The sequence below is a fragment of the Ascidiella aspersa genome, chromosome 6 (assembly GCF_963924565.1).
Source record: "Ascidiella aspersa chromosome 6, kaAscAspe10.2, whole genome shotgun sequence".
NCBI classification, from domain to species: Eukaryota; Metazoa; Chordata; class Ascidiacea; order Phlebobranchia; family Ascidiidae; genus Ascidiella; species Ascidiella aspersa.
The window spans coordinates 22,069,922-22,082,438 of record NC_139452.1 but is presented as its reverse complement, the minus strand read 5'-3'; the positions used below and the strand labels follow the sequence as shown (position 1 = coordinate 22,082,438).

At 35.2% G+C, this 12,517-nt stretch overlaps 1 protein-coding gene across 1 annotated transcript; it reads left to right on the top strand.

Annotated features, from left to right (window-relative positions):
- The first annotated feature begins 6,359 nt into the window (after window positions 1-6,359).
- On the top strand, window positions 6,360-11,891 carry LOC146140787 (sialin-like). Its single transcript, XM_083392705.1, has 6 exons — window positions 6,360-6,416; window positions 6,925-7,074; window positions 7,973-8,206; window positions 9,317-9,491; window positions 9,765-9,889; window positions 11,565-11,891. Exons 1-6 carry the CDS (start codon window positions 6,360-6,362, stop codon window positions 11,889-11,891), a joined length of 1,068 nt encoding a protein of 355 aa, XP_083248831.1.
- The last annotated feature ends 626 nt before the right edge of the window (window positions 11,892-12,517 follow it).

Here is a 12,517-nt window from a genome sequence, read left to right as displayed (position 1 = left end):
GAAGAATTATGGCAAAAAAAAAAAAAAAAAAAAAAAAAAAATCTGTCGCTATCAAACATGATGCTAAACCACCAGATATAAGTGTTATTATATATTGCAAATATTCTGAACTTGACAAAATTACGTGACGTTTCTCCGATTTTGCGCTCAACAATATTTACCCAATTACAATAATATATCTATTTCTTACTTTTCCACTAAATAGATAAAGTCTATGAATTAGCCTTAGCTTGTTATTAAAAAATACATTTTATGTTTTTGCTGTGCGGTCCTTCTTTACGGTGACATTACAACTTTTGATAGCAAAAAATTAGCCTACCTTGCGATCTTTGTGTACCTTGTGATCCTGTATATTTTAGTTACACCCAAACTCACTCGATCGGAGCACCAAAAATTAACCTTTGAGGAACTGCGTTGCAAATTCAAAGCTATAAATGCTATAGTTGTCATTCATTTATTATGTTAAAAATCTTATTATTTAAACAGTTATTTCACATGTAATGAAAGTTGATATATATTTTTAAAGCTCCAGGATGTCTTTCAAATGCGGTCGACATAGCTCCTCGGTTTGCTGGAATTATATTTGGGCTCTGCAATACTTTTGGCAATATTCCAGGATTTCTTGCGCCACAAGTGTTTGGTTGGGTACTTTTGGACGACGTGAGCCATAAGTTATAGCGTAAAAAAAAACATTTTTAGTGCAGTCTAGGTTCACCAAACTACAGTCCTCGGGCCACATGAGATACGACAAGCTGATTTAAATCTTTCAGCCCATATGTACTAATCTCAAAACACAGTTTATTATTACTTTTGTAATGTGGATATTATTGGATGTAAAAACAGGCCAATTTTTGATAAAATTTAAACGGCAATTGCGTGAAGCTCACTATAAATGTTCTGAAAATAATTTATTTATTCTTTTTTGTTATATAGTTAAATCTAATAAAGTCAACCGAAAGTTATCTCAACTTTTACCCGGCCCGCGTTTACAATCCCTTCGAATTATCCGGCCCGTTATGATAAAAGCTCGGTGAACCTTGTCTAGTCCTAAAAGAATTTCGCAATTGCTGTAGAGCTAATAGATCACATCGTAATTGTTTATGTGATTATTGCACAATATAGTCAGCTTTAGTCAAATAATTATTTTACAAACAGAGGAGGAAATTTAAATATTTTGCCAAAATTTAAGGCTTGATCAATATTTTCACTGTAAAAAAAATAAATGGCAAACTTTATCCAAATAAAAGACGTTAATCGTTTCTAAACTACTCGTAAAATCATATCTACGTTTTAGAACTCTATCGCTGGATGGATAACCGTGTTTTGGATATCAGCCTGCGTCTGTGCTGCCGGGGCCATATTCTACCTGATATTCGCTTCTGCTGAGGTTCAAGAGTGGGCAAAGGAGCCGTCAGAATGTGTCGCCGATAAAACACGCGAAAGTTAGAATTTTTTTACACCTTATATGCGGATAAAATAATTCCACAAGATGATTTTTTTGTACTATTTTGAATTGTCAGCATACTCTTGTGCACTGTTAGTGAAATTTTTACCTAAATTCGTTAGGATAAATTTGGTCACACAATAATTGTATAATTATTTCAGCGAGAGATAATCCTGCATTCGAAAAAGAAGAGTTTACAAATCTGTGATCACAGCTTTGTATCGGCTTGCAAACATAAACGGCAGTCGTATTGAAGAAACAAATTAATTTTACACCAAGCAAGAAGCTAACTATAGTCAACAAGTATCGAGCATATGGACTGGACAACATCTGAATTTACAGCCAGTTTTTGTCACGTTTCAATATTTAATTTTGTATGTGACCTACAACCTAGCGTAACGGTAAATTGTTAAGGTGTTATTTAACCGGTAAAAATGAAATAATTTGCGATTAGTGGGATTTTAGGTTTTTATTGCCTTCAACGTGTTGGATAACTTCCCGTGTCTGGAAGGTCAGGATTATAAGAGTTTCTAAGGTATTATGCAAAGTCTTAAATAACAGCTAATGCCAAAAATTGTCGATTTTTAATATCGAATCAAACCGTCACTCTGCGCTTAAAGTAAGCGCGTTTATAAATTTTTTTGAAATCTAGGGTTAATAAAATACAATGTGGTAGCTTACGCGACGAGAAAAAGTTTAAAAACCAAACTAACGGAAACCATTTTATTAACGATTTCCGGCTGACGAGGTTAGAGCCGGGAATATAAAATATTAAAACGATATTTAAAAATAATAAAAACTGTTCAGTAAATCTTAATATATTTGTATAGTTCGCATGCACAATTTACAACGCCTATCCGACTATAAAGCAACTAAAACCGCGTAACTGGTATGTGAACATACCTAAAATATAAGCAACACCGCACATTTTATTATAGACTTGATACATAGACATTAAAAAAATTTACGTAGAGTGGTCATCATCAAGTCGGTGGCTTACCTTACGATAGAATGCATGAAACTAAAGCACGGATTCACCTACAAAATCACTTCAATAAAACCTTTCTCACATGAAATAGTCCCACAAGCACTCGAGATACGACAAAGTTCGAAGCTGAGGTAGGCCATAGGTGGAGTACATATCGTCAGTACAGAGGCAGCAATGGAAGAAAGTCTTATCGTGTATTTCATTCCGTATCGCTTTGCCACCCTGCGCCAGGGAAATTGGCAACAACATAGCCGTAAAAGTAGGCACCCAAGACCAGACCTTGTTCTGCCGAGTTCCATTTGAAAACTCCGTTTTAAAAGCAGTTTATATTGAAATAAAGAATCAATAAAATAATACACTTGAAAAAGCACGCTATTTTAAGTAGGCGATTTTACGGAAAATAACATTAAATCATAACGAGAAGGCTACTGTATAGAAAGTCGTTCTGTATTCAAGAACAGTACCAAAAAGCATTTTATATACCTATTGCTGTTCATATGTCCACCAGCTTTTTATAGCACATATCACCAGGCGCCGACCCAGGAATTTTGTTCAGGGGGGATACTTTTTTTTCAGACATGAAGAAAAAAAAACATGACTGAACCGTATTCAGAATATAACAATTGGGGATAATGATCCAGTTTTTTACAAAAAAATGTTTCAATTAAAACGCTTAAGATTTTTTTCCATACCTAAATAACTTAAGTCAAATTAAATGCAATTGTCCAAAAGACTTAACTCAAGTAATGTTGCTCAAGAGACTCAAGTCAATTAAATCATTTAATAACAGTTACTTAAGTCATTACAACACTGCTTAATTATTATCTCATACACATCGGTCCTTTAGAAACTGGTTTATATATTTACGTCAAAAAATTAATAAAATTTAACAGGCAAAAACTGAGAAATTTGGCGAGCCACATGAGACATGTTGGCTACTGGTTGAATGCCCAATGTCTTGGATAGGAAAATTGCTTCTTCGTTCGTCGAATGATGTCAAAAAGCGTTCTGATGTCAAAATAAAAAGTCTGTTTGTTGTCGAACATCACAAAAACTAGAGCCAATTCGAAAAACTAAAGACATTTTCGGGTCCAGGAGTCCTAATATATCCATAAAACGACTCTAACACGTGCCAAAAAATTATGATTTCCTGTATTACCCTATCGGCCAATATTTAGTTTCAGGTAACATTGTTAAAGTTGTTAGTAGCCCAAATGGACAGCATTAAGAAGACTTAACGCCAAGCAGACATCATTGGACGTAATGAAAATCACTGCCCAAAAAGTTAAAATATTACAGCACAGCTCGCGCCCGTTAAAAACTGGTTAACGCCCCCCAATGTGCCATGCCCACAGTTAAGAGCTACTGATCTATGGTATACAATAGAATTAAATCAAAATATGCATAAAAATAAAATATCAAATATATGACTCACTTAAAAATAATGCATGAATGTGACATTCGCAGTCATCTCATGTTGCATGCTATAAGTCAATATTTGAAATTAGTTACTCGGAGATTAACATTTACAAGTCAAATAGAAAAGTGACTGCGACAGACGAGGACCTAGAAAAGACATCTCACCATATATGATTCAACAAATAGGAAAGACAAAGGATTGTTTTTTATTCTGCCTTAAAGAAGTGTAAACAGTGTCACCTAATGATCTGACAGATTCGACAGGTCAGAAAAGTGCCTACTATATTAGGTTGTTTGAAGATAACAGACGAGAAAAGACTAAACTGTCGACCCGTATCACATCGTATGAAAATATATATGGGCAAACTTTTTATCTCACGGGAGTATATTTCTGGAGGCAGCAACAGAATTCAAAAAACATAATAGCATTAAAACACATTTTAACAAGCTATTCTTTAAAGCAGTCGAACGTCGTTGTCGTTTGTTTTTTTGACAGAGCAACATTGTAATGTTATGCCACAGGGTAAACTAATTAAAAAACACATTAATGTTTGGTCGCTATAATATAATTATTCTACGAATATAGTTTAAATGTAAAGTACACTTCAGTATTTAAATTTTAGTTATTACTCTTCGAGTAAGAGGCGAAAGTAGAATACTTTTCTTAACGAAACGATGAACTATTATCTTATCGAAAAGCATGTAGGGGGAGGTGCGAGACCCATGAGACGGATTTGTTTTTTCGATAATATCTTTCGAATTACAACTCAAAAACACTCGCGGTTATTTTCTTTGGAAATCTTACAGACATGGGTACCTACATGGAAAAAATAATTGAAATCTGACATATCCTTCTAGAAGTTTTTTTTAATATAAAAAACGTAACTTTTTATTCCATCGGTCCCACCCCACAGGACCAATGGAACAGAGCATGACTGCATCTAAAAACACTGCGCTAAGTATTCTTGAAGTGCATAACTACTCATTTAATGGTGTAGAAACAATAGCCCAAGAAAATGTATTTTCAGAAATAAAATAAAAACATATCGAAACAAGCATGAAATGCTAATTTGATTTTTTTATTTCTGTTATAACTTGCAACCCGGGATTATGATATCAATATTGTATTTCTATTTTGGAGAACATATCTGCAAATATAGTAATAGTCTAATGTGCGATTTCGTCGAGTCCTAAGTCCTACTCTGACTCTAAAGCCTGTATTCTGCCAATTTACGTAACTAAATACGGTGGATATGCAGCACTTCACTCACAGCGATGTCATATAATCCATCCTCTCACAATAAATGGTTCGAAAAAAATCCACCATATGCTATTTCGCTATTACAAACTGCAATAGACGGCAATATAAGTTTTTGGTACTGCGCATGCGCACGTCGACTCGGGACTCTGGTAATTTTACGTGGTCTTACTCGAGTCCGACTCCTTCGAGTTCCGAGTCTGACTCCGCAGCCCTGGCCATCAGTGAACAACCCCTCATTAGATGTTCTTGTCTTAAAAGTTGGCATACTAATATTCTTTAAATCAAAGAATATGATCACAAAATGATCGAGAGATCAATCGAACAGACTGTTTCGAAGGTCCTCTAATCACCATTTTTAATAAAAACACTCATGGCTAGCCAGTACTCTGAACCAAATTAATCAAACTAACTTTCAACATGTACCTAGAAATCCTCTTTCTCCACAAAAAAGTATTCACTGCCTTACGATTACCTAAATAAATAAATCAACCATTTACAAAAGCACGCCGTAGTACTTTTTGGACAAAGTTCTGTACACAAAATCTCATTCCCACAACCAAAATTTGATTTAGTTCCACCAACAGGGGGCGCAATATGCCAGTGTTCCATTGGTCCCCATGTTCCATGGGTCCCGCACCCAATTATAAGAAATAAAGTGACAAAGTCAAAGGGGCGTATAAAACAAACAACGCCAGGAAACCTGAGGCTATCGTTTAACGTAGTGCACCAATATGCAACTCAGTGTTCTAATATACATTAAAGCAGATAGCCCGGTAAAAAAAAACATGTTTACAGGCAGGTTGTTTTTACGGTATGGTTTGGGTGACCGCTAAGTAGTTTTTCGCTCCCCAAAAACACCTTGAAAAACACTGTTTACAGGTACGGCGCACCTGCGAAAACTCCTTTACATAAACGCCGTTCCGACTTACACCACTGCTGCGATTATAAAGATCTATACAACACATGTCAAAGAAACGCATGCGAATGGCGATTAACAATTTATTCACGTCTACAATAGAACATAGTTAAATAACTAACTTTTCATCCAAATCAAAGTAGGGCAATACAAAATTTTATATCCTGTCCGCCATGTCTAAACTTTACAGTTATATGCGGCCCGAAAACGCTTATCATTATAGTTATACAGTTATTTTTAAAAAAATAGTGTAACCTTTGGTTTAGGAGAAAAAAAATCGTAGCTAATATACGAAATTAGGCGTTTATAGAAAATTAAAAAAACATGTTCAATGTCTGAAGATGCTAGACGAAAAGATCCCAACATGAACCAAATAAACAATAAAGAGGTAAGGTTTTGCAATAATATTTGTGACGTCTATAGATTCTCATTAAATCCCTTTCAAGCTATTTTTTCGTAACGGTTTTCATATGGTTATTATTTGAACAATTCACACGTGATCAGGTCGTTGAAACTGTTTGTTACGATGTTCAAAAACAACATCAAAAACACGTTTCAAAAACAAAGCTAAACTAATAAAATCAGTGAATTTGTTCCATAACAAGCAACATTTTGCGTAACAAGCAACAATAACCAAACAAATAGCAAGACATTTTTTAGGTTTAAAAAATTAGGAAAATATTTAAGAAAAAAAGTACCACTTAAATCAATTAAGACGAATGTGCCTAAAAAAGTGATTTAAGGATTTAAGGCCATGTAAAGTCATTTGTCGAAATAACTTAAGCCAATTCAAATCGTTTCAAAACAGAAACGATATTGAAGATAAGTCATTTTAGGAAGTCATTCCAAAATTGGTGTATGTAATTTACAAATGACTTTTATTTTATATTGTCCAGGAATCCACACCAGGATGTTACATAAAGGCGCGACACTCGTTGGTTGTGATGCAATTTTTCGGCTCGATATGTCTCATATTTTTGAGAAACAACGTCAGTATTGCAATTGTTGCCATGGTGAACTCTACTTCCGACGACAATAATTTGACAGCAAATGAATCCAGGAACACTTGCCCTGATAGAGCGGAAAGCACAGCACACCAAGCAGAATCTGTGAGGAATGTATTTGCTAAACTCGTGGATATAAAAACTTGCCTAAAAACTCTGCTAAACTCTTGAAAATGATCAGTTCTATTGAAATTATTCAACAGATAAAACTTAGAATTTAATGTCTCAACCAGGGACCCATGGCCAAGCCCCGATCCCCCAAAGGATTTTTTGTCTATTTTAACTACGTAAATGTAAAATAGATTTGCGCTCCTCGCGAATCTATATTATGATTCTAGGATGTCTAAACCTATTTTGTTAAATCGTTTTAGCCCAAAGGCGTCATGCGTTTCATCGCACCATCAAAAATCATAAAATAGCGTTTTTTCGCTTAGCGCGAATCAAAAACAATTTTGTAGTAGAACTATTATTTAGAATAACACGTCTCCAACCTAAAACTTTAACAAAATACGAACTGTTTCGTGTTTTTTCAATTACTTTTTATGACGACGTCGTGTTAAGCTGTAACTTTGTAACGTCATGCTTTATGTAACTTGTAACGTCATGTTTTACGTAACTTGCAACGTCATGTTTTACGTAACTTTGTGACATCACGGCATGACGTAACTTTGTGACGTTACTAAAAAGTCATGCCCCCACAAACAATCCGGACCTGATTATATGTTATATTAAAAGCTGGTGAACACGCTAACAGCAATAGGTATATATAGTGCTTTATTCTTGGTTACAGAACATAAATGTTTCTAATACAGTAATATAATTTACCGTTATATAACTCCTCGATATAATTTAATGTTATTTCCTGTTAAAATAGCCTAGTTAACATAGCGTGGTTTTTCAAATGTATTGTTTTATTGATGCTTATTTTCACTGCTTTCAGAACGGAGTCTTCAAATGGAACTCGGCAGAACAAGGCCTGGTCTTGGGTGCCTACTTTTACGGCTATGTTGTTGCCAATTTCCCTGGCGCACTGGTGGCAAAGCGATACGGCATGAAATACACGATTGGTCTTTCCTCCATTGCTGCCTCTGTACTGACGATATGTACTCCACTTATGGCCTACCTCAGCCTCGAACTTTTTGTGGTGTCTCGAGTGCTTGTGGGATTATTTCACGTGAGAAAAATTTTAATGAAGTTATTTGGTACACGTAGAAAAGCTGCCAACCGCGCTTTTTTTAAAGTTTTTGCAGGGTTGTAATGATTTAAGTCATTGACTTTTAATTAAGCCCACTTAAGTCACTTTTTTAAATGACTTGACTTGACTTTAAGCTCTTGGGTAAAATTACTTGACTTGATTTAAATCTTTTGGACAAATAACTTTATTTGACTTAAGTATTGGGACAAATGACTTGCAGTGTGTTCATTATGCATTTTTTCATAAAATTGGGTTATTTACCTTAAAATTTGGACATAAAACAATTTGCTTGCTATTTGTTAAATTTTATGTTAGTATTCAGTTGAGTTAGCCCATTGCTCATAATTGAAGAGTTTACCAATTTGAATAGTTCACTGTATATTTTTTATGACAACCTAATTATGACTTGAGTAGTAGTTTACTTGATATTAATTCAAAAAGACTTTACTTAGACTTAACTTCTTTTAAAAATGACTTGATTGGGACTGAAGTAATTTCAAAATGACTTGTTTACAACACTGAGTTTTTGTAAGAGATTCGCCAAACTTATACTACAAAACTCTTCAACAGGGAGCATAATGGTTGGAGGTTGTAGTAAGACGTAATAAGAATATCAAAGCCCATACAGAAGTAGGTATCATTTTGAACGTTTCGAATAACTCTTTATTCATTTTCAACATAGAGAGAAGTCGCTGATGGTAAGTGTATATATAGTGCTAAGGCAGACATCAGAAAGAAGGAAACGTGGATAGATACATAATCTAAACCGGGTGTGCGGCGATTAGAAGGTAGGTCGCCGATAGCAGATAAGGCCATCCACGTGATCAGATGTTGAAAAGATAGAGTGGTATAGAAGCTTGGTCTGCGTTAATTTCCGGGTTGTGCCGTGTTATTTCTACGGTTTCCTTAATCAAAAGACGACGTTTTCCTCAATCAAAGACTTCTTTCTGATGTCTGCCTTAGCACTATATATACACTTACCATCAGCGACTTCTCTTTATGTTGAAAATGAATAAAGAGTTACTCGAAACGTTCAAAATGATACCTACTTCTGTATGGGCTTTGATATTCTTATTACGTCTTCAACAGGGATTTTACGTTCCTACCATAATGGGTTCCTGGGCTGTTTGGGGCCCCAGAAATGAGCGCAGTTTTCTAATTTCGTTTTCCACATCTGGTTCAAGCGCGGGAGCCTTTCTTAACTTTCTGCTGATGGGCGTGGTTGCCGAATATTTTGGGTGGGAAACTGTATTTTACTTATCAGGTTAGTTGTCGTGTTGTTCAGCAAACGTAACTCGACTGAATATCTTAAATTGCAAGTTAGAATGAAAATAAGCGGTAAAATAAGTTGTTTTCCTAAATAATTTAAAATAAAATTGATTAAAGTTGTTCAAAGATGAAAAACGTCAAGTATCACAAATGTTCTCACAGATTTCCCTAAAGAAAATTTGAGACCAAAATGCCAAAAAAAAATGTACTAAAACATTCGTGGAAAGTGCGATAATTTTCCGTTAACTTGGTTTGCATTATTCTGCAGGAAGTGGCTCTTTAGTTTGGGTTGTAATGTGGATGTTGTTGGTTTTCGAAACGCCAGAAGAACATCCAAGGATATCATTGCAGGAGAAGAACTACATCTTGCAAACTACAACACAAAACAGTAAGGTAACATATATGCGACCAGCTTGAGAACTTCTATCCTCACGAGTCACGGCCCACAGGAGGCGTGGCACGTTTTTGAGCAGCGTGTGAAAACCTGTTCACGTCACAGTGTACGCACATTTTTTTCCTAAAGTGTACTCGCCACATTCTGATGTACTTTATGGTTCGACACCTAGAAGAATATCCAATTCCAAAGCAAATTAAATAAACTTTTTGACCCATTTTTTATGTAGAGTTATAGACACTTTTTGTGCTATGCTTTTCTTTGGTGTATTACGCATAACACAGATAACTATAATATTACACAATTCGGCAAAATGTTTACATTTTTTGACAGATTACCTCGAAATTCGGCAGGAATTTTCACCATAAGCATGTACAAGTAACTAAATTTACAGTTTAATGTTTTTTGACGAACTAACGAATTTTTTAAAGAAAAACGTATTGCACGCTTAAGACGTACAATGGAAAATTGTTCGTATCGAAAATGTCTTAATGCCGATCTACTTGATCTTTTTTTTTTACATTAAAGATACGTGCATAATTTTCCTCTATAGTGTTATCGATTGTCGTAAATCAGGGTTTTATTTGGCGCATGTACACGATTCCATTCAAAAATGGTATTTCAGTCCTAGTCACCACTAGAATGTTGATAAGTCCCGAACAAAATAATGTCCCCGCTAATATACGTCGACGCTTTTCAGCCGATATCCATAAGTGTTAACCATCAGTTTCGTTTTAACCATGGTTGCTCAGTTGCACAAAAAACACACGTGTTTTTGTTTTCCTTGCAACATTTAATGTATAATTCCCTGCTTTAACGCAAGTAAACATCACGCCAATTTTGTCGCATTGTGACGTATACGAACGGTAGTCGTAAATCACGACAACAGCAATGTTTTATCGCACATGTTGTATTTGTCAATCTTTTCACATAAGAAAGATTGACAAACACAACAATTAGATCAGTGCCTTAGATAATATTTAAGACAATATGAAAAGCAAGCTTGGCCCGTATGTAACTCGGATGCGCGGTTTTGTTTAACCTTTATACAAAGAGGCACACCGCTGAGGTTGACCAAATTAAGATTTTTTGGTTTTATTTAGGTTTATCGTCTGGGACAACATCACTAACTCAAACACTTTTTAGGAATTTACCCCGCTCGAAACGCCGTGGAAATCATTGTTTACTTCACTTCCCATATGGGCGATAACTGTTGCTTTGTTCGCATCCTCTTGGCAACTTACAACATTAGCGGCTATGCTACCCACTTATATGGTGACCATTTTACGTTTTAATGTTTCAGAGGTAAGAGTAATTGGAGATATGCTTTGGGTAAACTGATCAAGATTGGTAGGAACAGAGTTGGTTGACAGGTTACCTTAGATTGTTCTAACACGCAATTTCCCTTGTCCACTTTTTCAAGTATTTGCGAAATTTTGTACCTACTAAACTGTATTGTTTTTTCATTTACCTTATTGTTTTTTCATTACCTTTTCATTAAAACTATAATATGCAATGTAACGTTCGAGATAAATATTTATAGACATGGGCCTGGGCAACAAGTAGAAACTGTTTCTGAATTTAAATATACTTAAAATAATTTTGTTTTTGTTTTGATAAGTTTACGTTATGACAACAAGTTTACATAGTACAGCACAGATTTATTTTTTAAAGAGCGGGTTTCTTTCTTCAATTCCCGACGTTGTGAGGTTTCTGCTGATGATGTTGGGTGGATTTCTGACCGACTTTATTCAGCGGAAAACAAGGATTTCGCTTTTGACCATAAGAAAGTTCAATCAGACCTTTTCCTTGTTGCTAACCTCGGTGTTCCTTTTGCTTGCCGGATATGTGGGATGCGATGCAACGTCCGCCGTCATCTTGTTTTGCTTGGCAAGTGGATTCAACGCATTCTCCAGTCAGTATCCGCATTTTATCAACCCGTCGTTTAGACAGGGAAGTGCAAACCTTACCCAGATAGGTCTGACGACTGCATTACCTTAATTTAAAACATAATAAAGAAACTTTTGAAAATGTAACGTGCAAATATTTGTAAAGTACACTTATTTATTTAGTTATTATATTCTATACGGCTGCACGCACGAAACTCGAACAAAATAAAAATATGTGCGGTTATTGTCGTATAAACCACCCATTAGCAAGTCAAGCAACATAAATTGGTAACAAGTCGTCAATTGAAAATCCCATTCCAATTACGCATTGTTTTGGATATCAAAAAGATCTATCTATAGCATGTATGATAATGAAAAAAAAGCAAAACTGGGAAAAATGAGAAACAAGTGTTTCTCAACTAATTAGTGTCACTTAAGGTATAGATATCAACCAAACAAGTTCTAGCTCATCAGACCTGGGAAGAGCCGCCATTTTCGATTTTCAAAATTCACCCCATGGTCAATACATGTCAATTTACTAGGCCATGCATGCAACACAAGGTGGCATCTCACGTAACAGTGGAATTTGATGTTTGTTTAATTGTATAGTTGCTTATTGTTTAAGGCAGGGATGACCAACCTTTTAGCAGAATGGGCCGCATTGCCACTTTAAAAATCTTGATGGGCGCAAAACATATTAAATTAATATGATGGCGTCATAAGTTACGTCATAAAACA